The 25423-nt window shown below is 42.7% G+C and overlaps 2 protein-coding genes across 5 annotated transcripts; one reads left to right on the top strand and one right to left on the bottom strand.

The window, feature by feature from the left end:
* The first annotated feature begins 40 nt into the window (after positions 1–40).
* Positions 41–19794, top strand: TTC23L (tetratricopeptide repeat domain 23 like). Of its 3 annotated transcripts, XM_083702861.1 has the most exons (12): positions 1809–2957; positions 3430–3506; positions 4178–4309; positions 6362–6485; positions 8358–8517; positions 10172–10303; positions 11033–11210; positions 13802–13910; positions 15508–15635; positions 17178–17327; positions 18191–18273; positions 18795–19794. In XM_083702861.1, exons 3-12 carry the CDS (start codon positions 4199–4201, stop codon positions 18874–18876), a joined length of 1257 nt encoding a protein of 418 aa, XP_083558987.1. In that variant the 5' UTR covers positions 1809–2957; positions 3430–3506; positions 4178–4198; the 3' UTR covers positions 18877–19794. The 3 variants fall into 3 exon arrangements, with proteins under 3 accessions (XP_083558986.1, XP_083558987.1, XP_083558985.1); XM_083702860.1 differs by lacking the exons at positions 1809–2957; positions 3430–3506 and adding an exon at positions 41–987 and having other exon boundaries at positions 11033–11237; XM_083702859.1 differs by lacking the exon at positions 3430–3506 and having other exon boundaries at positions 11033–11237.
* RAD1 (RAD1 checkpoint DNA exonuclease) lies at positions 16145–24917 on the bottom strand. Of its 2 annotated transcripts, none has more exons than XM_083702942.1 (6): positions 24707–24917; positions 23592–23860; positions 23056–23164; positions 22692–22950; positions 22194–22292; positions 16145–19998 (listed from the first exon to the last, which is right to left on the bottom strand). In XM_083702942.1, the coding sequence occupies exons 2-6, from the start codon at positions 23787–23789 to the stop codon at positions 19815–19817; spliced, it is 849 nt and encodes a 282-aa protein (XP_083559068.1). In that variant the 5' UTR covers positions 23790–23860; positions 24707–24917; the 3' UTR covers positions 16145–19814. The 2 variants fall into 2 exon arrangements, with proteins under 2 accessions (XP_083559068.1, XP_083559069.1); XM_083702943.1 differs by having other exon boundaries at positions 24758–24805.
* Positions 24918–25423: the final 506 nt, after the last annotated feature.

The raw sequence follows: 25423 nt of genomic DNA, 5'->3' as shown, positions 1-25423 counted from the left end.
AAATATTTAAAGAACATAAGAAGAACATGATGGACACAGTGGTAAGCTAGATGCCCATGGGAAGCCTGCAACCTGAACACACCTCCTCTCGCCCCTGCTGCAGCTTCCAGCAATGGGTGTTCAGAAGCACACTCCCTCTGACAGTGGGGAGAGAACATGGCCTTATCTTCCATGAATTTTGTCGAATCCTCTTTGGAAGCCACCCAAGTTGGTGGCCATTTTTGCCTCTAGTGGGAGCAAATTGCATAGTTTGTGTGCTGTATGAGGAAGCACTTTCTTTTGCCTGTCTTCAATCCACCATCTTCACTGGAAGGCCATGTGAGAGGGAGAAAAACTTCCTTTCTACTTTCTTCATGCCATGCATTATTTTATTGACCTCTGTCAGGTCTCCTCTTAACTTTTCTCCAAACAATAAGCCTCAAATCTTGTAACCTTTCTCCACTCCCTTGACAATTTTGGTTGCCCGTTTCTGAACCTTTTTCTAGCTCAACGATATCCTATTTGATGTGAGGCGACCAGAACTAGGCACACTATTCCAAGTGCAGTTGCTCCATGGATTTGTAGAACGACGACGTGATAATCAGCAGTTTTGTTTTTAAATTTCTTTCCGAAGGATTGCTAGCCTGGAACTGGCCTTTTCAAAGCTGTTGCTTTGAAGAGGCCATTCCTTGGGTTCTCTTTGCACACCCAGCCTTCTGAAGCAGTCCTGGTGTAAGTGTGCAATGTACCTGGGGTGAATGCTAGGCCCACGACTGACGATCACAACTCCCACAGCTCAGCTGGGCTACAGGGAGGATTAGGGCAGGAAGTTGGGTGCCACAATGGTGTGTAGAGTGGAGTCGAGCCCCTATAGGGCACACTTAAATCACCAGCACCATACTGGCCCCTCTCCTGAAATGGGGGAGCATAATTAAAATGGGAAATGGAGTTGGATAAAATGGCTATGCTGTGGTGATTCAGGGGTTGAATCTGAAATCAAGCTTAGATGTAAGCTTGTTGGTGTCTCTGATATCTTCTCTCACATCGTGGATGTTGGCTTTTGTGGCGGATGCATGCTCTATATTATTTAATCAATACTATTGCCACAGGTTTGTCATACAGTAGAGCAAAGAACTTTGATAACTAAGATGGCAGCCCCAGTGAGTTTAGATGCCACTCTGTGCTGCTCATCACCTTTGGGAGGCCATAAGTGTTATGTATTAAATATTTAATAATTGTTTAATATTTAATTTATTGATATTAATATCAATCTATTCAATAGTAAGGGACTTAGATGGCAGCGCAGTGGCAACACTGAGCAAAAATACAGTCTCACGGGCCTGTATTGCTGGCGCCATTAGACCTTGTCATAAGCACATCTGGGGCACAGCAGTATAATTAAAATGGCGACACCTGTGAGTACAGGTCCTGCACATAGGCGCAGAGGTCTGCTTGATGCCAAGCAAGGAGCCTGCCCACCAACTACACACTTTACACACTAGCTCAGTGTTTTTCAACCTTTTTTGGGCAAAGGCACACTTGTTTCCTGAAAAAAATCACGAGGCACACCACCATTAGAAAATGTTAAAAAAATTAACTCTGTGCCTATATTGACTATATATAAAGTAATTCTCTTGAATAGGAATCAAATAAACACCAAGAAAGTATTTTATAATTACTTTATTATGAAATAGTAAGTAAACAGAAATATGAAAAATTATAAAATACTTTATCTTTAAATCTTTCGAATTTTTCAATTTTCCCCACGGCACACCAGGCAACATCTTGCGGCACACTAGTGTGGTTGAAAAACGCTGCACTAGCTTTCCTGTTTAGTGTGGATGTGTATACACACAGAGATTAGATGGAGTGGGTGTGTATACATACATACACAAACACACACACTTTTGAGCTGTAAAACAGAATAGGACATTCCCAGGTGGTTTCCCGACTTCCTTGGGAACTCTGGGAATTGTAGGCCTGTGAGGAGAATAAGAGTCTCCTCACAACTCTCAGCACCCTTAATGAATTACAGTTCCCAAGATTATTTGGGGAAAGCCATGGCTTTTTAAAAAGTGGTATTATACTGATCCAAACGTTCAGGTGTGAATGTGGTAAAGTGTTGGGACTGTAAAATCTAGGCCTGGACTTCAGCTCAGCCACAAAGCTCACTAGAGCTGCTGCATTGAGATGTGGGGTTTGTCGTTAAGTTTTCCTGGTAATAACGCTGGCACTTCTGCCTTGATTTCTGAAGCTTTCTTTTACACTGCAGTGCCTGTTACATTACAGAGCTGTGGCCATTTAGAATTTTAAATTGTGGAAAAGAACTGTGTGCCCCAATGGTTGTCACCATGAAATTACAATGCAACACTCGAACACAAAACTTTTCAAGCTAATAGGATTGCAAACACATTTGCTTTCTGGAAACAGCACACAAATTCATGCTAAATTTCCACTAAGTCCCACCAGGTTTCCAGAAGTGCCTTTTATGTCCTGTGAGAGATCCCACAACACAGAGAAACGATCAGGGAAGGAAACGTGAGGATAACAGGACAAGGTGCTGTCTGAATGCAGCCCAGAGCAGGCGCACAATCTGACTCTCAACCTTTGAGGATTTAAATGTGGGCCTGCAGCATTTTAATTATCAGCCTCCTAAAACCCCTCAGTTGTTACTGAGCTTTCCATCCTGGTGAAAAAAAGAAAAATGGCTCCATCTAAAGGCCAAAGGTTGTTTTTCAGTCACCAGGACAACTGGGGCAACACATTGTCGCCCTAGTGACAGCTTGGGGAGAGACACTGCTTTCACACACAGACAAAACAATCCTTTACAGAAAAGGAGCTAAGGTCTCCACCCAAAAGAACCTGATTCCTAATGCCATATTTCTATGTGTGGTTAATGTAAACCTGCGAGGCAAAATCAAGTGCAGAGTGGGATAATTCCTTTCCACTGAGTTCCAGATCCACTGCCTTGTTCTGAGGTAGGCAACAGCTCTCGGGTAGCTGATACCTTTGCTGCCATGAACCATTTTAGATTTATTTTGTTTCACCTGTCAGCTCTGAGGGTATTACAAAAACCCTTTAGACCTGTGATGTATTTAGTCGGGTGTATTTTAGGGGGAGGAAGGTGAGGGGGAAAAGCAAAGCTGCTGAGAGGGGACAATTGGAGGTTTGGAGAGAGAGAGAGAGAAATAACAGTGTACACAACGTCGCGCCACAGCCTGCCTGTTTGTTAAAAGCAGCTTTACCTCAAAGCTACACAACTCCCTCATTCACAAGTCATCGCCCTTGCGCGCAATGCAAACTGTGGAGTCAGTTTCATACGGCAGGCTGTGAACAGCTCCAGCAATTTCCACCGTGCCATTGCTAACTGCAAAATAATAGTAATAGTAATATTAATAATACATATTAGGGACATAGCTGTCAACCTTCCCCCTTTTTTTGTGTGTGCAGAAAATTCCCTTATTTCAGCGCTGTTTCCCGCTGCTATCCCGGATTGTTAGATATCCCGTAGACTGTCCCTGGGACAGGTGAGGCTGCTGATCCCTTATTTTCGAGGCTGCTTATCCCTTATTTTCAAATCTGAAAGTTGACAGCTATGATTAGGGAGGGGTTTTGTCATCTGGGCAGCCCAAGTCCTCTATACACACTGCCCAAGCTGGCATCCAGGGAAGTAATTTCAGTGCTGCTAATGCAGCAAAAACAACATGGGATGCAGCAATTTTGAGTTACCAGTCTCTGCAGCCACAGCAGGTGCTGTGATTCTCCAGTGGTTTGACTTCCCCCTTGGAAATGTACTCCATTGTCTCTCAAAACAGACAGATGCCAACAACAGATTAGAACACACCTCTCAATCACCAAGTGAAAAATTGCCAAATATAGCAAATTTTTACTGCTTGCCTAAATCCTAATTCTGTGTTTTAATGGTAACCAAGGAAGGGAATTGTTGTTGTTATTATTATTGCTGATGTTGGCTTTACAACCCAGGTCAGCAGCTAGTTCTGTTTTCTGTAGGGCCCTTTATAAAATGTAGGTATCTACTGCATGATAAGCTCTCCCTAAGAGACAAGCCTCATGATCACAGCCATCCTTGAGTGCCAGCCATAGGTCCAAGGCAGTGCTCCACCCCCCAAGAGGGCCAGGTTTGATCCCAAGGCTGCCAACTGCTGACACCTGCTTTATAACCTTTTAAAACTCAAAGGAAAAGCTGTGCTCAGATGAAATGAGCAGCGACCGTGAAGAAAATGAAAGGTGGTCCGAGCTGCTGGCTACACCAGCAACCAAGTTAATGCAAGCGCAAGAAAGGGCAGAAAGGTTTGCCGAAGAAAAAGAGGTAATCTTATCCTTTTGTTTCCTTTCATGCCTGAATACTATTGGAAATTAATGGGTGCGTTAATGGTGGCAGACTGGGTGACCTGAAGATAGCCACAATCTCTCAGTCTAACCGACCTCATAGGGTTGTTGTGGGGATAAAAGAAAGAGGGGCGAATCCTTTATGCTGACCTGAGTTACTTAGAAGGAAGAATAAGATAAACCTGCAATATATGGACATGAAAGCAGGCTTCAGATGCTCCAGAGATTTGACTTTGTATGTGCTTGATGCTATAGCATTATAACTGGATCCAGTGCTTTTTTCCTATTAAAAAAAATGTTTAGGAGTACTCTCATTTTCCTACTCATATTGAAATACTGCCCCTCAATTAGGCCAAACTTAGATTCACAAAATGTTTAGGGGTATGCGTTCCTCATGTGCCTTCCTTCCCAGAAAAAAACGCTGTCTGTATCTATATATATATTTTAGCTTACTTTGCCAAAACTTTATTCGGCGTTACAAATATAGGCCATCATAAAACATCCATATATAAAAAATTTAAATATATACAAATAAACAGGCATGTAAAATATGTAATAACCCTGCCAAGGGTTATCTTGCATCAGTAAAGAAGGGAAACACAAAGTCAGAGAAGCTGCCTTTTCTAGGTCAGTATATTTGGTGGCGCTATGGGTTAAACCACAGAGCCTAGGACTTGCTGAACAGAAGGTTGGCGGTTCGAATCCCCGCAATGGGGTGAGCTCCCGTTGCTCGGTCCCTGCTCCTGCCAACCTAGCAGTTCAAAAGCATGTCAAAAGTGCAAGTAGATAAATAGGTACCGCTCTGGCGTGAAGGTAAACGGCGTTTCCATGCACTGCTCTGGTTCGCCAGAAGTGGCTTAGTCATGCTGGCCACATGACCCGGAAGCTGTATGCCGGCTTCCTTGGGCAATAAAGCGAGATGAGCACCACAGCCCCAGAGTCGGTCACGACTGGACCTAATAGTCAGGGGTCCCTTTACCTTTACCTTATATTTGTTCATCGAGCCCAGTGTTTCCTGCTCCAGGGGTTCCCTCTCCGCCAGATGCTGCTGGACTACAACTCCCATCATCTCCCTGGCTATTGACCATGCTGGCAGGGGCTGATGGAAGTTGTAATGCAACAGCGTTTGGGGGAGGGGGTGGTGGTCATGTGTTCCCCAGCCCTGGGCTACTCCAAGCAGCAGTGGCTTTCTAGGGCAGGGAGGACTGAATGTGGCCCTTAGGCCCCTATATGTGGCCTCCAGGACTCTTCCCAGACACACCCCTTCTCCTCAGGCCATGCCCCTCACCAGCTCTCCTTTGTATGCATGGCTACAGAATGTCCTTGAACTCTGATAACGCTCCTTGATTGCCTGGATGGAGGGTAGAGAAGGAAGTGTGAGTGTGCATAACTATTACAGTACAAACGTAATAGTTATTTATTTCATAAAATTTATATATTACCAGGGAAAAAACCTGATTGCTTTATATCTTTTGTAAAAGATAAAGCAATCAAATTATAACTATTTTTTTAGTTTACAATTTTTATTTTAAAGCATACAGAAAGTTAAAACTGCAGTAGAACAGACTACAGCAAGTTAAAACTCATACAAGCTTTCTAAATGACTGGGTGGGATTGTCTAAATAAGAACGTCTTCAGCAGACGCTGAAAAGAAGGTGCCAGCCTGATATCAATAGGCAGGGAGTTCCAAAGTGTCGGTGCTGCTGTACTAAACAATCACGTACTTATAGATGCAGTGTGGGCATGATGTAGCACTTGTAAAATACTAATATTCTTTGCTCTGCCCACTTTTGCCTCTGGCCACTGGAACATGTGCCTAGAAGAAAAAGTGGACTTCAAGTTAAAAAAGGTTTCATCCTCCCTGCTTTATGGTCTCTGGCACAGTTATTTTACCTCACCAGCTACCTGATTATTATTATTATTATTTAACTGGAGATGTCAGGGAATGGCCCTGAGATACAGAAGCAAGAAGCAGGCAGATTGGAAAATTTCTTTCTTTTTTACAGCAAATCTTTGTGTGTGTTTTCTCCAGGCACATAAAGCCTGCAGGGAACTGGTTCAATGTACAGCTCTGGCGAGAATTGTCTATGGAAATGGGCACTGGAAGTTGGCAGAGGCACTCGCTAATCTTGCTCATGGTTACCTTACCCTCCAAGGTAAAAAAGCTAGTATGTAATAATGATAAGATACACATGTCAGTTTGGGCAAGGAAAACACTAAGGATATACAAGATTTTCTGGCACAACCACTTAAGGATGTAATGAATGGAATACTAAACACAGGGAAATTGCCGGAATCTTGGAAAGAGACATATATTACACTGATTCCGAAACAGGATACAAACTTATTTTTTGGATACAATGGAGGACTGAAAAATTAGGAGGATTTATAGTATGCAGTTGAAAAGGTTACCTAAAGTACCCATGGTGGAGAGAAGGGAAGTCTAGAGATTTGGGAGTATCTTGTGTAATTTTTATTATTTGTGATTTTGAGTGTGAATGAATTTGTAAAATCAAATGAAAATAATCCCCCCCCCCAAAGGAAAACACTAAGGATATGATTCCAATTGCTGGTCACTTAATTATTTCATCACAAACTACAGAAGGATAGCTGTGTTGATCTGCTGCTGCAAAAGCAACAAGGAGTCTTTAACATGTCAAGAGACTAACAGACTTCTTGTGGCACAGTAAGAGCAGAAGAGTCTTCTGGATCAGGTCCATGGGACATCTGGTCTAGTGGCCAAGCAGATACCTATGGGAATGACTTGAGTGCAAAAGCACTCTCCCCTCCTGTAGTTTCCAGCAACTGGTGGTGGTGTAGTGGTTAAGAGCGGTAGTCTCGTAATCTGGTGAACTGGGTTCGCTTCCCCGCTCCTCCACATGCAGCGGCTGGGTGACCTTGGGCCAGTCACACTTCTCTGAAGTCTCTCAGCCTCACTCACCTCACAGAGTGTTTGTTGTGGGGGAGGAAGGGAAAGGAGAATGTTAGCCGCTTTGAGACTCCTTCGGGTAGTGATAAAGCGGGATATCAAATCCAAACTCCTCTTCTTCTTCATTATTCTGCTCCTTCTGACAGTGGATATGGAACACAGCCATTGTGACTAGTAGCTTTGGATAGCCTTATCCTTAATGAATTTGCCTAATCATCTTTTGAAGCCATTCAGGTTGGCAGTAGCACCTCCTATAGTTCAGCTACGCTCTGTGTGCAGAAGTTCTTTCTTTTGACGGTCATGAACCTTTTAACATTCATCTTCAATGGATGCCCGTAAGTTTCAGGGTCATGAGCAACGGAGGACAATTTTTCTCCATCCATATAAATCAGGCAGTCTTTAAGGTGCCACAAGACGCTTTGCCACTTTCACAACAAAGTGCAAATTTGCAGCTAGAGGATCCAACCTTTCTGTCTGTCACCCTCCTCATCTACCACTTTGCTTTATCCATCCATTCATTCATTTCATAAAATTTGTACACCGCTGGATTGTAATAGTAACCTCAAAGCAGTTTACCAAAAAAGAGGTTTTGAAGGAGCTGATACGTGTATTCATAGGACAATGAGATGATCTGCCTCCAAGGCAAGATGGGATCACAGTTTTAGTCATCATGGAGCACTCATTTTGCAGCTGCTGTTGTTTTCTTCAATTTTTATGACTGATAGTTGATATCATAGATCATTTCTTGGTAGAGACTGAGTTGGAAATGTGCATTTATTCATCATTCTCAATTTAGGGCTTGCACCGGCATATTTTCCTTTCTTCACATGTATAAATTTTCAGTTGCAGCTGTATGCACAAAAGCTTTTAGCAACCAGTCTCTTTTCTCAAGTCCATTGTTTGTGGTGGGGATAGCGCAGCTGTGGCCATTCAGACATCGTCAAACTATAACTCCCACAAACCTGAATGGAACTAAGCAACATCTAGGTTCTCTGCCCCTGGTTTATGAGAACATTTTTGCTTGAAGTGTTTGTATGTAGTGCAGATTAGTGAACACGTCATTCTATGTGGTTAAAGGCAATCTTATTATTTTTCCCAGGTCTTCCCATTCAGGCTATGCACCATGCAAATGCAGCCAAATGCACCATATTTGCAGGTGGAGGCGCCCCTCCAGCATCTTCAGATGAAAAAGGAGAGTTTCTGAGCATGCTTGTGACAATCTACTATACTTTAGGTGCATCATATTTGATGCAGAAAAAATATCCTTGCAATGCAGCGATCAGAACAGAGGCAAAATACCGAAGCAACACTGTTCAGCTATGAAACTCACCAGAAGTGCATAGAAAAGTCAGCCTCTCAGTCTACCTTGCAAGGTTGCTGTGAGACTAAAACACTGCTATGTATGAGCACCTTATAAGAAGGGAGAGATACAAATGAGGCATATTAAGTTTAGCAAAGAAATAGGAATCTCTAAAAAAAAATCCCCTCCGAGCTTTGTGTTCATACACTGTCACCACAGTCCAACATGGGTGCAGGCTTTCATACATTGATTCCTTGGTGGGGTCAAGAGCCAGACATCTAAGAGGGTACGGCATATGTAGAGGCTGAGACTGGATCAGTGCAACTGGCAAGTGAGGCTGTATGCTGGGAGACCTGGTGTTGATTTAGGAACTAAGTAGCTATGTGGTGTAGTGGTTAAGAGCGGTAGTCACGTAATCTGGGGAACCGGGTTTGCGTCTCCACTCCTCCACATGCAGCTGCTGGGTGACCTTGAGCCAGTCACACTTCTTTGAAGTCTCTCAGCCCCACTCACCTCACAGAGTGTTTGTTGTGGGGGAGGAAGGGAAAGGAGAATGTTAGCCGCTTTGAGACTCCTTAAAGGGAGTGAAAGGTGGGATATCAAATCCAAACTCCTCTTCTTCTTCTATGTGGCCAAGGGAAGCAGGTGCGCTGTGGGTTAAACCACAGAATCCCCGTGAGGGGGGGGGGGTCCCGTTGCTTGGTCCCTGTTCCTGCCAACCTAGCAGTTCGAAAGCACGTCAAAGTGCAAATAGATAAATAGGTACCACTCCGGCAGGAAGGTAAACGGTGATTCCGTGTGCTGCTCTGGTTTGCCAGAAGCGGCTTAGTCATGCTGGCCACATCACCCGGAAGTTGTACGCCGGCTCCCAGTACACCGGCTCCCAGTAAAGCGAGATAAGCGCCGCAACCCCAGAGTCGGCCAAGACTGGACCTAATGGTCAGGGGTCCCTTTACCTTTTTTAGCTATGTGGCCAGCAAGCAGGGAATGAATGTGGCAGACATTCTTGTGACCAAGCACCATTGAAACCAAACAGAACAAGAGCACATTGTTGCTCCTGTGCAGCTGCCATGTATTTGAATGGGGCTTGTGCCTCATGTCAGTTATTAGGATGGGTAACACTTAGTTTTTCTACTTCAGGCACCACAGTGTCTGGTGCCAGCTCTCTGGACATCTAAAGAGAACGTTCTCAGGATGCTCCCAAGAAGCACGTCACCCAGAGTTCATTGCCAGCATCCATGAAGTCAACCCAACCGGCATTTGTGATGAACATGGCCCTGCAATGTTTAGAGCTAGCTTAATCTCTGGATTTCTTTAATAGGGCTGCCATTAGAGATCAGCAACTGCCTTGTCCCATGGTTCATCACTACCCAAGCAGAAAAATGCCCAACTCCAGGTAAGGTAACTGATGATGCTCCAGATTCCATGGAGCCTCACCCACATGTCATATTTGGCCCACATGCTTAGGATTTGATAAGAATCTGCCCTGCAGAGCCAAAAAGGTTATTTGCTCCTGTTCCAGGCAATGTTGCAGCTTTTTGTTTGTGTTGATTTTAATGGATTAAAAAGAATAAATCTTGAGTAGCCTCATTGCTTTTCCTTGACTTTTCTACTGGCAAAGAATCCTACTGCAATCTGCAGAAAGCTGAAAGGATTATGGAAGAACTGAGAAGGATGGGTTGGAGAGGGACCCAGACTCCTGAACTTAAAGTATCTGAGAGAGACCTTCTTGCAGCACTGGGCAGGTAAACGAAAGACCAATGGCCTGATAAGGGTACAGCTATTTACTGAACGACTTAAATCTAGGCTGAAATCCTATATTTAGTTACAGGGTAGCAAGTTCTCTTGAACTCAGAGGGCATGTGTTTGGCATTGCACTGCTAATGAATGTGCATGTGTGCTGGGACTCCTCTTCACTCCCTAGCTGGGGATGTTCCTAAAGGGCTTTGCAGTCTTATATGCGGCTTCCTGCAGTCAAGAATCCAGGTCCTGTGCCCAGGCCAAAATCAGACTTTGCCCCCACATGTCTAACCATGAAGGCACCAGCCTGATCCTTTAGCAGCAAGTGTTTGGGGAGAGCAGTGGCACCTCTTTTAGATGGTAACACACATGCATGTGCAAGTTGTACACTGCCGTCTGGTGGTCAGCACTATTATTGCTGCTACCTACTGGTGCTTTTCAGTGATAGAATTTGCCACTAGAAAACTGTTTTCCGAGAGTAGAAAGTTGTATTCTGAGAGCAGAATTTGATTCATATTCTCAAGTACAAAGAAAGTCAGATATTGTTACATCTATTATACAGTTGTTTTTAAATTGCGTTTTTGTTGTTTTTGTACCTCTTACTGATATTCCTTTTTAAAATTGCTTTTTTATGAAAAGCGGTACACAAGAACACTAAACAAACAAATATTTTATATTTTCACTTTAAAAAAAATATGGACTTTTAGATCTAATTACTCTGTTCTGCCTTCTAGGGCAAGTTTGCAGCAAAACAAGTTAGAGTTGGCAGCCAGGCATTTTGAGAAGGCAATTGATGCTGTAATTTCAGCCGAAGGAGAGATGTCTCCAGAACTGATAAACCTTTATCAGAAGATAGCCCAAACTGAGCAAGCAAAGGGAAACCATGAAAAATCCATGGGATATTTGTTACAGGCAAGGAACCTCATAACAGTCCAGCATGTAAACTGAGTTTGTGGTTTTGACTTTATAGAGCTACTAGGTGACATGTGTATTAAACCTCAATCTTATACCCACTTCCCTGGGAGTAAGCAAAGGCTTACCTTTCTTTCTTTCTTTCTTTCTTTCTTTCTTTCTTTCTTTCTTTCTTTCTTTCTTTCTTTCTTTAGATTTATGTACTGCTTAATCCTCAAAACCTCTCAGTGGTTTACATAAAATATAAGGTGTACATTCATTTGAGAAGACAGGTAAAGGGTTGTGCTGTAAAAACTACTATTGCACCATCATATTCATATATTTATAACAATCCCCTCTGTTATTGACAGCATCTGGGCTCAAGTTCTGCTTGAGGGTTTCCCACAAGCACCTTGTTGGCCACTGTGAGAACAGGATGCTGCACTAAATGACCCACTGGCCTGATCCTGCAGGCTCTTCTTATGGATGCAGGTTGCCCAAATGGGGCTCAGCATCCGAACACTTCCAATCTCTTACCCTGCAGATACCCTGCAATTACCTTATGACAGTTCTCCACAACCTGGTGCCCTCCAGGTGTTTTGGACTGCAATTCCCACTATCCTTGACCATTGGCCGTGCTTGCTGGGGCTGATGGGAGTTGGAGTCCAAATCATCTGGAAGGCACCAGGTTGGGGAAGACTGCCTTGAGATCATGGGACCACTTTAGCTGTCATGGTCGGCCATTGGAAACACTGTCTGCTTTCAAACGGAGTAATTCTGTGATTGCAATGTGGCAATAATTCTCCATTTTATTTACAGTGGTACCTCAGGTTAAGTACTTAATTCATTCCGGAGGTCCGTTCTTAACCTGAAACTGTTCTTAACCTGAAGCACCACTTTAGTTAATGAGGCCTCCTGCTGCTGCCGCACCGCCGGAGCACAATTTTTGTTCTCATCCTGAAGCAAAGTTCTTAACCTGAGCTACTATTTCTGGGTTAGCGGAGCCTGTAACCTGAAGCGTATGTAACCTGAAGCGTATATAACCCGAGGTACCACTGTATTCTTGGTTTATCACCCACAGTAAACAGCAACTCAGTGCTTGCATGTCTGAACGTTAAATGAACAAATATTGAATGAATGCCTGAACGAATGTTGTACACAGAAATGCTACAGTGATGCTTTCATTTTCGTGCTTGTGCTGGTCCTTACATTTCCAAGCACTAGAAAAAGTTTGCTTTGGGGGAGAGGGATAAGCTACTGACAACGCTGGATTTGATGACATGGCTACCAGGGCCATACTCTCTTTATTTTTATTTATTTATTTTTATATTTATATCCCACCTCTCCTCTAATGTATACATCATTCTCCCTCACTCCATGTTATCCTCTCAAAAATCTTTCTCGGAAGGTCAGATTGAAAGACAGTGACTACCCCAAGTGAGCTTCATGGCTAGGGTTGCCATACTCCCCAAAGTGAAATTTCGGACAAAGTTGTTACAAACTGAAGGACCCTTCCTTTTGTTTTTTTTCCCTTATCTGATACTAGGAGCATCAGAGATGCTGCAAAGTGGCAAAACGACAGCAGTAAAAGGATTGTTTATTTTGTCATGACAAAAATGGTACAGACAAGTGTTTGCCTGATGTCTGCCCCCCCCCCCCCCGGGCATGCCAGCCTTTTATACCCTGTAGAATGGAAAGTCATCTGATTTCCGAGAAAACACGTGTTTTACAAGAAATGCCATAAAAATTAGGTTTCGTTTTCCCATATTTGGATCAACTTCTTTATTTCACGTATTTCCAGCCCCTCATTCCTCCTGTTTCAGCCTCCCTCCCTTTGGGGTTACAATAACACCCATGCAACCTTGCTCTTATCTCTACCCGCCTAAGCCAGACATTCCCGAGAGAGGCCTATTTTCACTGTAACATCTAAGCAAGAAGAAAAAGCCTTGTTCTTCTGGCTGGTGTAACCCCCCCCCCCTTAAAGGAAGGGGGTTTTGGGATAACATATAAGAGAGGAGAAAATGCCTCAAAGAGTTTTTGGGATCATATATAGAACAATATTTTAATGACCCTTCAAAACAAACAAACCACCCTACTTACCATATGTACAGGATTTCCTGGATATTTTGCTGATTCAGAGAAAATCTGCCTGGACACTATTTTCAAGCCTGTTTCCCGGCTGTATCCAGGAAAATCGGAATGTATAGCAGCCCTATTCATGGTTTAGTGGAGATTTGAATCCTGGTCTTCCAGATCCTAGCCAAACATTCTAACCACTACACCACACTGCCTCTAGAGTCATAATCAGGCAGCTTTGCATGCTGAGTGGTTTTCCAGGGTTTTTTGTTGGTTTGCAGTAAACAGCTTGCCTCTTATGTGGGGCTGCATTCACAGGAGGAGTTTGTGCTCTCCATCCCTAGCTATGCTATTGGGAGAGATACAGAGCATGGGCTAGATCCGGGACCCTCCGTTTAGGATTGTGAGTAGAACTATAGGCTCTTAGAGGATTTGGCTGCCAGGTATTTCAGGGCGCTAATGAAATTGTTCGTTCAGAGCTCCAGATAGCACAGCTGCTGTGATGTGAACACACCATGTCCATCTCTTCCTGGCAGGCCCACTCCATGTCACTAGCTCTGTACAAGAAATCCAGTGCCGAAGTTGCCTCAACAGCATGGTCACTGGGGAAGGCTTATGCTGCAACTGGAGAAGAAAAACATGCAGGTAAGGCACTGGGATGGATATGTAAGTTATTTCCTTTGCAATGCATGTTGCATATCACTTTATGCCATTTCAACTTCCACGTTGCCAAGGAATCCTGGGAACTGTAGCTCAGTGAGATGCCAAGAATTCTGCTTCAGAATGTGCCTTCCAGCAATTCATAAAACAGGATTTGTAACAAGTAATGACAGGTGGTTATTGCTTTCAGGCCCTTGTTTGTGGGCTGCCCAGAGGTTGTCACAGTTGAAAGCAGGATGCTGTATCAGTAGGACCTTGCATCGGATCCAGCAGGGTTGATCTTATGTTCTTATCTATGATGTTCCTTTTCCAACCCCACTGCCATCAAGCTGTCTTGTACTAGAGACCAATTCATCACCCAGTCCACAGCTACCTTTTCTAGCTAGAACACAGATGGTTTGGACTCTGGACAATGATTTTTCAGCCTCAGCTGAGAATACATTTTTCCTCACTTACTTCACCCGTGTCCTAAACCAGCTCTTCTGCCTTTAGGGACCCTCTTCTTCACTCTACTGAGTGGGACCCTGGACGTTAGACCTTCCTGCCCCCCTCTTTCCCAAATCTCCTATTTGGATTAATTTAACTAGGGTTGACAAGAATTTAATCCAGCTCCTTCAACCCACAAAGCATATTCTCTACCACTGAGAGCTGGAACTCCTCTTATGCTTATAAGCTGTTTTACGGCTCATGCTGAAAGGATTTCGTTTGCTGCTGCTTAGGAGATAAGAAATAACCCAACATATAGCCCAGAAGTTCTTTTAATAGCTTGAAACAGCTCCCTGAGCTGGTTCTTAAATGGTTAGTCCTTTAGGATGAATGAACCGAGATGGAACAAATCATACACTTATTCATTAAAAAGGTGCATTTCACTTGATGGGAACATGTACTAAGAACCAGAGAGACTCCATTTTGTCTCTAATAGGCATTAGCTCGAATCAAGACATACATAATGTTAGCCTTCTCTGTAATTTTTCTGCCTCAAAATAACACTACAATGAATATGTGGGATACTGGCAAAAAGCTGCTAACATCCTGACACCCCATCTTGTACAAATTTAGATCTTGCCCTTTGTACCTCTCCCAGTTTCCCCAAAGTGTACTGACCAACAAACTAAGCTAAAACTGACAAGAAGTCCCGTCATCCCTTAACCTGTTTACTAAGCAGCTGTAACTGCTGGCTTTGCAAGATGAGAGACCAAAAAAAGTAGTAGATTGCCACAGGGACTGCTTACACTAAATGCTGATTGCCAATAGAATCATTGTGTGTATTAACCCATGTAATTAAACTGTATAAAATGTTGGAGCACGCTATGAAAAGACGTGCAGGATCTGGAACTTGATTCTCCTGTACCTTCTTACTGTAGTCTGAATAAATTCTCTCTTTCACCTCCCTGGTGTGATTATTGACTCATCACCCCGGCACTGGACTTTTGTCCATAACATCATCATCATCATCATTTATTATTTGTAACCCCACCCATCTGGCTGGGTTTCCCCAGCCACTCTGGGTGGCTTCCAACAAAGATTAAAAATACATTAAAATGTCACACATTAAAACATATTATACTGCTCGTTTTTCTAGAGGCTGCTGAAATGTACTTCCATGAGAGTCTTGAGGCCTACAAGTCAGCACTGGGGACAAACCATTCTCGGACAATCAGTGCCCTGGAAGACTTCAGTAAATGGCTTGGGCGAGTAGGGAAAAGAAAGGTAACAGCAGTTCCAGTGGGACACAGGTATAAGCCTTTCAGCTGAAAAAAGAGCACAAACTGGTGGGTATGTTCAGCTGATACCATTACCAGCTTGCAGGGGAGTGTGGATTGCCTAGACCAGGGATGGGAAACCTGGGTCCCTCCAGATATTGTTCAGCCTGAAACTCCCATCATCCCTGGTACTATCAGCTGTTCTAGCGGGGGCTGATGGGAGTTGAAGTCCAGCGATCTCCGGAGTGACACCATTTCTCTCTCTAGGGACAGGCGGAGGAAGGGGGTGCGGGGGTGCAGTCCGCCCCGTGTGTCATCCCTGAGGGGGGGTGACACCGCTGCCCCGCCCCCTGGGATGCTTGCCCCGCCCCTGCAGGCGGCTAGCCCCACCCTTGGGTGCACAGCATGTGCGCCACTCTAGGTGCTGGAGCAGCTAGCTCCACCTGTCTCTCTAGGGTGGCCACTTACGCATTGCTAGAAAAGAGGAAACACACCAACAATAAAAGAGGACATTGATTTACATAAAAATAGCATGTTTATTTCATAAAATTTATACACCACTTGGTTGTAAAATGCCTCAAAGTGCTTTACAAAAAGATGGTAATTTATAGGTGCATATTTAGAAATAACTGCTATAAATCCATTAGAAAAAACCCCACTACTTTTCACCAAAATGGAGAAGGCTGTGAACAGGGGACTTGCTTAGGCATCTTGGTATCTGCAAACTCAAGGCCCCTCCTGCTCTCCCTTCTTAATGTTTAAACTAGACAGCCTTTCCAATAGAGTCCTGTCCACAGCCACCCTGTCCTCATCCTGCCTGCTACTTTCCTGTTGCCAAGCAGGGACAGCATGGGATTTTTTGATGCCTGAAGTGAATTGAAATTTTGTGCTGCTGCCTTTTTGGCTGATAAATTTATTTTGGATGTCTACGGGGTGGCAAGATACATTCCACAGACATCTCTCTCTTTTCGGGGGGGGGGGGGTTGTGTGTGTGTGTGAGAGAGAGAGAGAGCGCGTGCGTGAGAGAGCGGTAGACAGAAACAACCCAGAGGAGAATGTAAGGCATCAAATACTAGCCAAAGTTACCTAGTTGTTTCCTATTGCCATAAAGGCTTGGTCTCATGTATAAATCTGATTTTAAGTCATTCAGCACTATGACAGTATAAGGTCCTCGTGTCTTTATAGATCAGTCTATCTTATAATAAAACCAAAGCTTACCTCATAAGAAAATAGAACCAACAGTGCAATTCTATACTTGTTTACTCAGTCACATTGAGTTCAATGGTGGTAACTGGGTAAAGGACTGCAGCCTTGCTGAATTTCTATTGCTGAGATCCAGCAGTAAATCAACAGTGCTGAATTCCCAGATCATTAAGTTGGTTCAGAAATGGGTGTTATTTCATTAAGGGAATGGAAACAGTTTCTCCTTAACAGTGTGTGTGTGTATGTGTACACACCCCTAACACAACATGGCACCCCCCAGAGATAATTGATATATTCTTGTTATATAGCAATTAAGACATTGAAATGGATTCTTTTTCTTATTCAGCAAGCCTACGACTTACTCAAAGAGTCATTTATATCTCAGCCTGATCCCTGCAGTGATTTTAATGAACAAGCAATTGAAAGATTGTATATTATGGGCTGCATCTGCCTAGCAGAGATGAAGATAAGGGAGGCCTTTCAGCTGCTCAGTAAGGTAATCAATTTCCATGTTTTTGTGCAATCACGCTGCAAGTTTAAATGAAGGCAGCTCTTTTTCTATTAAAAAGGGTGAAAATTCCCTATAGAAGGTAGATACTATATTTTCAAGGGATAGGGCCCAAACAATTAAAATGATCTCCTAAGTAAGCCTCCCACAACTGGGTGCTTTCTAGCTGTTGTTGGATGACTACAACTCCTATCACCCATGACCATTGGCCAGTTCTGGCTTAGATTTCTGGAGTCCAATGACATTTGGAAACCCCAAGTTGGGGAAGTGCTGTCCATAAACCCTTACATAGGAACCAACTGATTTCTGAGAGATTCCATCACTACCCTGATCATCACAGATTCTGGGCTGGGCAATGGAATCCAATGGAACTGATATATTGCCCAGTTACTGAACAGCTGCTAAAGAGCTATGAATATATATTTTTGGTGGGGGGAATCTGTTGTAAAGCAGGTAGGGGGAACCTGTGACCCTCCAGATATAGTTGGGCTCCAACTCCCATCAGACCCAGCCAGCACAGCCAATGGTCAAAGATGGTGGGAGTTACAGTTCAGCAACAGCTGGAGCACCATAGGTTCCCCATTCATGTTGTAAAATTCCAGGGCCCAAGCCTGCACCTAGGTTCTAATCTTCAACTCAGCCCATGAGGCACCACCACACCTTGTCCTAAAGAGGAAGACCAACTGTGTTAGTAAGATAGCCTCTTAAGCACACTTAGGTCAGAGCAGGTGCATTTTCCAGATTGTTTTACTTTAACCTGCTCTAGGAAACAATGCTGTCCGCTGTACATACTGGGATGAACAGAATAATGAAAAGGAAATAATGGCCTCTTCCGCTTTACATCCATGTAGTGTGAGCAGATCCAGGTTGCTATCTATGGCTCCCGTCACAGGAAATCGAAAAAGATACGAGAGCTCCTGGACATGCTGAAGATGTAAGTTTCATCAGGAGTTAGGATGCACTATGGAGGTTGCAGGAAAAATCACAAACAACAGAATGTCTAGGCTTCAAATCTGGGTTTCAGAGTGTGACTGCCAGGAGATCTCTGCTCACCTTTGCCTCTTCAAAGTTGAGAAGATGGCTGGCCACTCATCAGAGAGCAGAACCACACTTGCCACAGAGGGTGGATTTGCCAAGCCTCTGTTTAAATATGCTCCAAGAGCAGCCTTTATATTATATACATATTTGAATCCTATTATTAAAAACAATTAAAAACAACTTACAACCATAACAATAAAGTAAATAAATGAGAGCTTAACAGCACATGTTTAGTAGCACAAATGTTCTATGAAGAAATATTTTATTTTCTTCAGCTTAGCCTGGACAGCTCAGAATTTGCAAGACAGCAATTGTGTCTTGCCAAATGAAAGGTTTTTTCACCCAACTAAGAATGATTTTTACATTCGGTATGAAAAACTGTTGGGAGAAGGAAAAACTTCTCCTGCTTTTCTGCAGGGTTCCTGCTGTACATGAAGGGACCAACAACATGAAACAGAAGAGAGAGACACTGCTATGCTGCTCAATCCCTGATCTCTAGACAAACGGCAAGACTAGTCACTGGAAACAAGGAAATATATCCCTAATGCACCGCGAGAAAAGCAAGGCTGCAACAATCAGGTTATTAGCTAATTATGTCACAGCCTGTAGCCCAATTGTGAATATTAATTGTACATGGAAAGATGCTTTGCCCTGGTGCCGCTCTTAGATGGAGAGCCCTAACACAAGAAAATGATCCAGGTCCTCCAAGCATAGTCCTATATGTGCGTTTTTTGATGTTCCTTCTTCCTGCCCACAACAGTGAAGGAGTACAGGGGGGATATATGAAGGACAGTTTTGCAGATTTCTGGGGACACTGTTTCCCCGACATCAAGTAAGGTTGTGACTAGGAAGCCAATGAATTAATGTGTAACATGTGAATAGGAGGGAAATCAAGGCCCAAATGTATAGTCATGTACTAGATCCAGAAATATTGCCTATTGACAGAAATATTGTCAAGTGTGCCTCCTTGTTTCTAGGTCACAGCCAATGTAAGTCCCAGCCAGCATGGTCAATGGTCAGGGATAATGGGAGCTGTAATCCAGCAACATCTGAAAGGCCAGAGGTTGGGGGAAGCAGCTGTGCACCTCCCAGAAATTGCCAGCTTCTGATCCCCTGCCCAACTTCCACAGGGCACATAAAATATACTTAGGGTAACAATTAGGAAAAGTTGCATCCCTCTGTGATAAGTACTGTTTCCAGTGAAAGACATCAGAATGGTCATTCTATATTTCTTGCCAAAAAAGCTTCACCATATACAATGACTCTTTCCAAACATGCCAAGAGGCCAATTAGTCCATCGCAATAGATTTTGCCTCTAAAACAGAGGTAAGTAAATCTCACAACTGGTTGTCCAAGCTTTCATTCATTGTTTTACAGCTGAGCATCCAATATGGCTTTTAATAAAGGGGAAACAAAATAACAGTTTGTACTTCACAGCTAAATCTCTGCTTCAGTTACGTCCTCATCAGGGCAACAGTAAAACTCTACGAAGCAGATCTGTCCATCTTCGTTCCTGATCATATATTGCAGTGAGAGAAAGCCTCTGTTATCTGTTCGAATAGACACCTTGCAGGATAAAACTAGTGCTTTTGTTGATGGCTTGAGTAATGCTATCTTATATCTGTAAAGAAATAGGAGGAAGACAAGATGAAGTATGAAGACAAAATAGTTGCTAATAGGTTGCTGCCAATTATCAGACACAAACTTATTGACAAAGATGAACTTACAGAAACAGCAATGTTTAAAAATGCTTGAAATTTGAGAATTTAATGTTAAATCAACAAAGGCAAACCTTTTGAGTAAGTTCTCTAAAATACTTAGGAGCACATAAAAAAACCTCTTAATCAAAATAATGATGTTAAGACAAACTGTCCCAGAGGAAACATGGTCTGTGTAGATCTACTGATAATCCTATCCAGGTCTGTTAAAGATGCATTTTTTTTTATAATAATATTTATTAAGTTTTTGTTTACAGAATAGAAAACATACATAATAACATAGTATTTTCCAATATCCACATTTCATTCTCATCTTTGGACTTCCTCACATCTCTTGTTCCTGCATCCTAAATTCATAAATTTTACTAGCAAATTATTAACTTGTTTCAATTCATATAATAAATTTTTCCAATATTTAAATCTCAGATTTTAGAACTTAAATCACTCTTTTGGAGACTTAGTTATAACAATTTATCCAAAATATGTCTTTTCTTTCAATTACAATTAGATTTGTATTCCTTGTAACTAATTTGTTGGAGCCATTCTATTGCTAATCTTACATCTTTCTTAACATTCATACAATTTACAATATTTTTGTAGATAGTCCTTAAATTTCTTCCATTCCTCCTCCATCAGTTCTTCTCCCAGATCTCGGATTCTGCTAGTCATCTCCGCCAGTTCCATATAGTCCATCAGTTGCATCTGCCATTCTTCCAGTGTGGGCAAATCTTGAGTTTTCCAGTTTTTGGCGATGAGTATCCTTGCTGCTTTTGTAGCATACATAAAAAAGGTTCGGTCCTTCTTTTGCACACTCTGGCCGACAATGCCTAAAAGAAAGGCCTCTGGTTTCTTAGGAAAGGTATACTTAAATACCTTTTTCAACTCATTATATATCATTTCCCAGAAAGCCTTCACTCTAGGGCAAGTCCACCAGAGGTGAAAGAATGTTCCTTCAGCTTCTTTACACTTCCATTGCATTTTTACTGGTGGATATAGAACCGGGAATATGCCTGCTAAAAGCAGCATTGTGTGGTTACTTGTTATAATTGGGGAGCAGGGTAGAATTCACTCACTTCCTGGATGATGGGATAATAAGGTTATGGGAATTGGCCCACGTGGTTACAGGTGACTAATATTATAATAGTGAGCAAGGCAAAGGAACTAGAGAACTTCTTTATTGAAAGTAATGAGCAATTTGGAAACAATTTCACTCAAATGCAATATTTATGCATTTCCTTCTTGTGTGTGCATGTGTATTAGTATATATATATTTGTTTATCTGTATATCTAAGATCAATTCTATTATAATCCATAAAAGTGTATTTGCCCCTCACACTACACCATCAACAGATTTGCTGACCTAGTTCCCTGAGTTGGGGTTAAATCCCTAATGACTGAGTACAATCAGCATGGTCAGAAGGCACTGTCAATTATCTACCGTATTTTTTGCTCTATAAGACTCACTTTTTCCCTCCCAAAAAGTAAGGGGAAATGTGTGTGCGTCTTATGGAGCGAATGCAGGCTGCGCAGCTATCCCAGAAGCCAGAACAGCAAGAGGGACTGCTGCTTTCACTGGGCAGCGATCCCTCTTGCTGTTCTGGCTTCTGAGATTCAGAATATTTTTTTCTTTGTTTTCCTCCTCCCAAAACTAGGTGCGTCTTGTGGTCTGGTGCGTCTTATAGAGCAAAAAATACGGTATATTGACTTGAGATGTTTTCCCATGAGTGATCTGTCTTCAAGCTACAGTACAGTGGTATCTGGGTTTAAGAACAGTCCTGTTTACGAACAATTCGGTTTACGAACTCCACAAAACCGGAAGTAGTGTACCAGTTTGCAAACTTTACCTCGGTTTAAGAACGGAATCCGAACGGAAAGGCGGTGGGAGCCTCATTAGGGAAAGCACGCCTCGGTTTAAGAACAGACTTCTGGAACGAATTAAGTTCATAAACCGAAGTACCACTGTATAACCTTTCTGGCAGAGTACATGCAGCTTAGTTAATGCAACTAACCAACCATCATGTGATTGGTATTTGAACTTGAGTGGTAAGAACAGGACCAGTCACACCAAATGGTTATTGTATGGGCTGCTCCAGCTCACCTGTTTGTCTGGCTTTGGTTACAGTGAAAGGCTTCAATTAAGTCTGAATCTTTAGGGTAGTCCAGATGTGTGCTTCCAGCATTCCCAAAAGTGGAGAGTCTGAAAGAGAAAATGAGAAAAATGCATTAGCATTAAGTTTGTGATAGATGTCAGGCAAGAACACAGGTCTCCCAAATAAAAGTCAAATTCAAATCCCAAGACCATCCCTAGATCTCACATAAGACACATGTCTTGTACCATGAAACTGTCAATGAATTTGGCCAGTACTGTCCAGTACTGTTGCTTTTTAAATTCCCAGGAATAAATCTTCCTCCCCCCTGCTACTCTGAGATCCTTTTCAGATGCCAGGAAATGTGAATGCATTTGTGCTTAACCACTGAGCTATGGCTCTGCTCTAAAGAGGGATATATTTATGCCAGAAACTTGTAGTGCATTCAAAATCACAGTAACAATACATGTAGTCATTGACTATCAAACTAGGATAGTTATTCCTAGTACCTCAAATTAGACTTTTCTAGAGATACGGTAATCTGCAATACTTCGCTGGACATATCTAGTTCGGAAAATGCCTCTCGGAGCCCCTCTGACTGCAGGATGATCTTATTCACAACATTTGTGCTGCAGAAATCAAAATCGAGGATCTCTTCTGGTTCCTGAGTGTTGATTTTGCATACAGTCACCACACCACCATCCTCCAGGAAAAGCGTCAAAGGGTAACCATAACCCCGATAGCACATCCGGAGGGCTGTCTGAGTGCCTGCGATGAGGAAAGAAAGGTGTCTTTATTACAGTTATTCAATTTATTACCTGTCCATCTTGTCTACATAACCCATTAAAAAAAACACACACACACAGGCAATACCTGACAAAGAACTTGTCCCAAATATGGTCAAGCAGTCTAGAAGGACAGCTAGATTGATTCTGAACATCACAGATTCTTCTTGTACCGTAAATTCTTGAAAAACCCCTGCCTGTAAATTAGAAAGACAGGAAACTGAAGACAAAAAGATGAAACTGTTGCACTGTTACAAAATACAACCCCTACCACTGAATTGAACTAAGCCTTGACAAACTGGCAACATGATGTGTCCTTTTAATTCAATTCAGTGTGGCAAGGCAAAAATTAAAGAGAATATATTATAAGAGTAGTAAGAAGCAAGCAGGCAATGCTAACTTGTAGAAGACATACATTGTCACATTGGGACAATGGCATGCTTTCAAATATTCTCGCACACAGAGAGAAATGTCTCTGAGAAATAACAGCAAGATTCTTTTAGTCTTTCATAATGCTTCTTTCTCTTTTTGAAGTGTCATAAGTTATCTAACATGTTTATTTACTTCTTCCAGCAAAATTAAAGCCTATGTACAATAAAATGAAAGAAACTGTTGCAATCTAACCTGAATAAAAGCATTGGCTTGCAGAGACTTGGCATTCTCCACTGTGACCTTCAGTCCATTTGCAGTTGCGAAGCAGGTGGCGTGATCTTTAAAATGAACAGCTTTCAGGATGGTGGAGAGGTTTCTGACATTGTCAAGACTTGCAACCAGCACATTCTGCTCTTCACCTTGGGTTTCCCCTTGCGTTGAAAGGGGCATGGTTGGGATCTGTCACCCACCCAATGCCTCCTCCTCCAAGGGCAAAAACAAGAACAAATCCCAAAGGAGACCTGCAGAAGGCCAAATAACATTTTGAGTAAATTGAAAGTGCTTCTAATGAATGCAACTTAAATATCATTAAGTAACAATTGCATTAATATACTTGGGTAGATTCTCTGTGCTGCACCAGAGAACACAACTGAATAATCAGTTTGACATTTGTGCTTGACAAGATCCAATTTTAGCTAAAAGTAACATTTAAATCCAGTCCTAGTTACAGATAGGTAGCCGTGTTGGTCTGCCATAGTCAAAACAAAAAAATTCCTTCCAGTAGCACCTTAAAGACCAACTAAGTCAGTTCTTGGTATGAGCTTTCGTGTGCATGCACACGAAAGCTCATACCAAGAACTGACTTAGTTGGTCTTTAAGGTGCTACTGGAAGGAATTTTTTTGTTTTAAATCCAGTCCTATTATGCCTCTGGCTGCAGTACAAGCGGAGGAACTAAACCACATCTTATCATGCTACTCTGCCTGACATTATTCTCTCTATATCTTACTAAAGTTGTATGTCTACCTGTGATAAGATATTCAGCTGCTACTTTTTGAATAAACATTCACAAAATCTTTATTGGTAATATATAGCTAGATAAACTGAGGATCTTTATAATTTCATAACATGCAGATAAAAACATAGGTTGAGAAACCAGAGATAGTAGCTGAGGGAAGTCGGGGGGAGGGAATGGGAGGGTGGGTATATATTCACGGGGGGAGGGGTGGGGGACATTGGGTGGGGGACAATGTGGATGGTGCATTTTTGTTAAAATTATGGTGCTGAAATTCTTAATAAAAATATTATTAAATATATATATATATGTATTCAGCTGCTACAAAACCATTAATGCCCTTTAGACATCCACAGGGTTTCCCCCATTGTCCCACCAAGCAAGCACAAAGATCCCCTTCCTTACCTCCCCGCAACGTCACACGCAGGCAGAAACCCAACCGGTGCAGACTGCACTTGCACGTCCAGCAACGACAACAACCGCGCCGCTAAACATACCTAACAAGGCGTAAACCGCCTTGTCCCGCCTCAAGAGACCGACCAATCGGCTATAGCTACATAAGATCCGACTGCTTTACGACACGTCGTGACCACAGCTTCCGTTCTCAACTCGACCAATCGCTGGCAAGCGAAGTGTTAGTTGGATGCGACGCTATGTGTGAACGCCCACTAAAAAAAAAATCGGAACTCGCCATCAGCAATGGGCACAAGTCGGGGGATCACTCTGCACTGATATCTCTATGGGGAGACCCTTCCATCCTTTGCACCGTTGCAGTATAGAGATTGGAAACTGTAGAGTAGCACGCTTCGTTATAGGGATATGACACTTCCTGACTCATTTAATCTTTTGTAAACAAAGCGTAACAGCAAAAGAAAGAAATTTGTCTTGTTTCGTGCCTATTGGTATCAAGCAGCCGCCTTCACTGTACAGTGGTACCTCGGGTTAATTCGTTCTGTTCTTAACCTGAAACTGTTCTTAACCTGAGGTACCACTTTAGCTAATGGGGCCTCTGTTCTCATCCTGAAGCAAAGCTCTTAACCTGAAGCACTATTTCTGGGTTAGCAGAGTCTG

The sequence above is a fragment of the Podarcis gaigeae genome, assembly GCF_964106915.1.
Source record: "Podarcis gaigeae genome assembly, chromosome: 11".
NCBI classification, from domain to species: Eukaryota; Metazoa; Chordata; class Lepidosauria; order Squamata; family Lacertidae; genus Podarcis; species Podarcis gaigeae.
The sequence above is the reverse complement of the archived record's forward strand: the minus strand, read 5'-3'. Positions and strand labels throughout refer to the sequence as shown.

Coding starts and splice junctions, on each gene's coding strand:
- TTC23L (XM_083702860.1), top strand. CDS start 4,199: ATGAGCAGCGACCGTGAAGAAAATGAAAGGTGGTCCGAGCTGCTGGCT. Junction 4,310..6,361: donor GGTTTGCCGAAGAAAAAGAG/GTAATCTTATCC, acceptor TGTTTTCTCCAG/GCACATAAAGCCTGCAGGGA. Junction 18,274..18,794: donor CTCCTGGACATGCTGAAGAT/GTAAGTTTCATC, acceptor GCTTTTCTGCAG/GGTTCCTGCTGTACATGAAG.
- RAD1 (XM_083702942.1), bottom strand. CDS start 23,789: ATGCCCCTTTCAACGCAAGGGGAAACCCAAGGTGAAGAGCAGAATGTG. Junction 23,165..23,591: donor AAGCCAATGCTTTTATTCAG/GTTAGATTGCAA, acceptor TCTAATTTACAG/GCAGGGGTTTTTCAAGAATT. Junction 22,293..22,691: donor CTAGAAAAGTCTAATTTGAG/GTACTAGGAATA, acceptor TTTCTCTTTCAG/ACTCTCCACTTTTGGGAATG.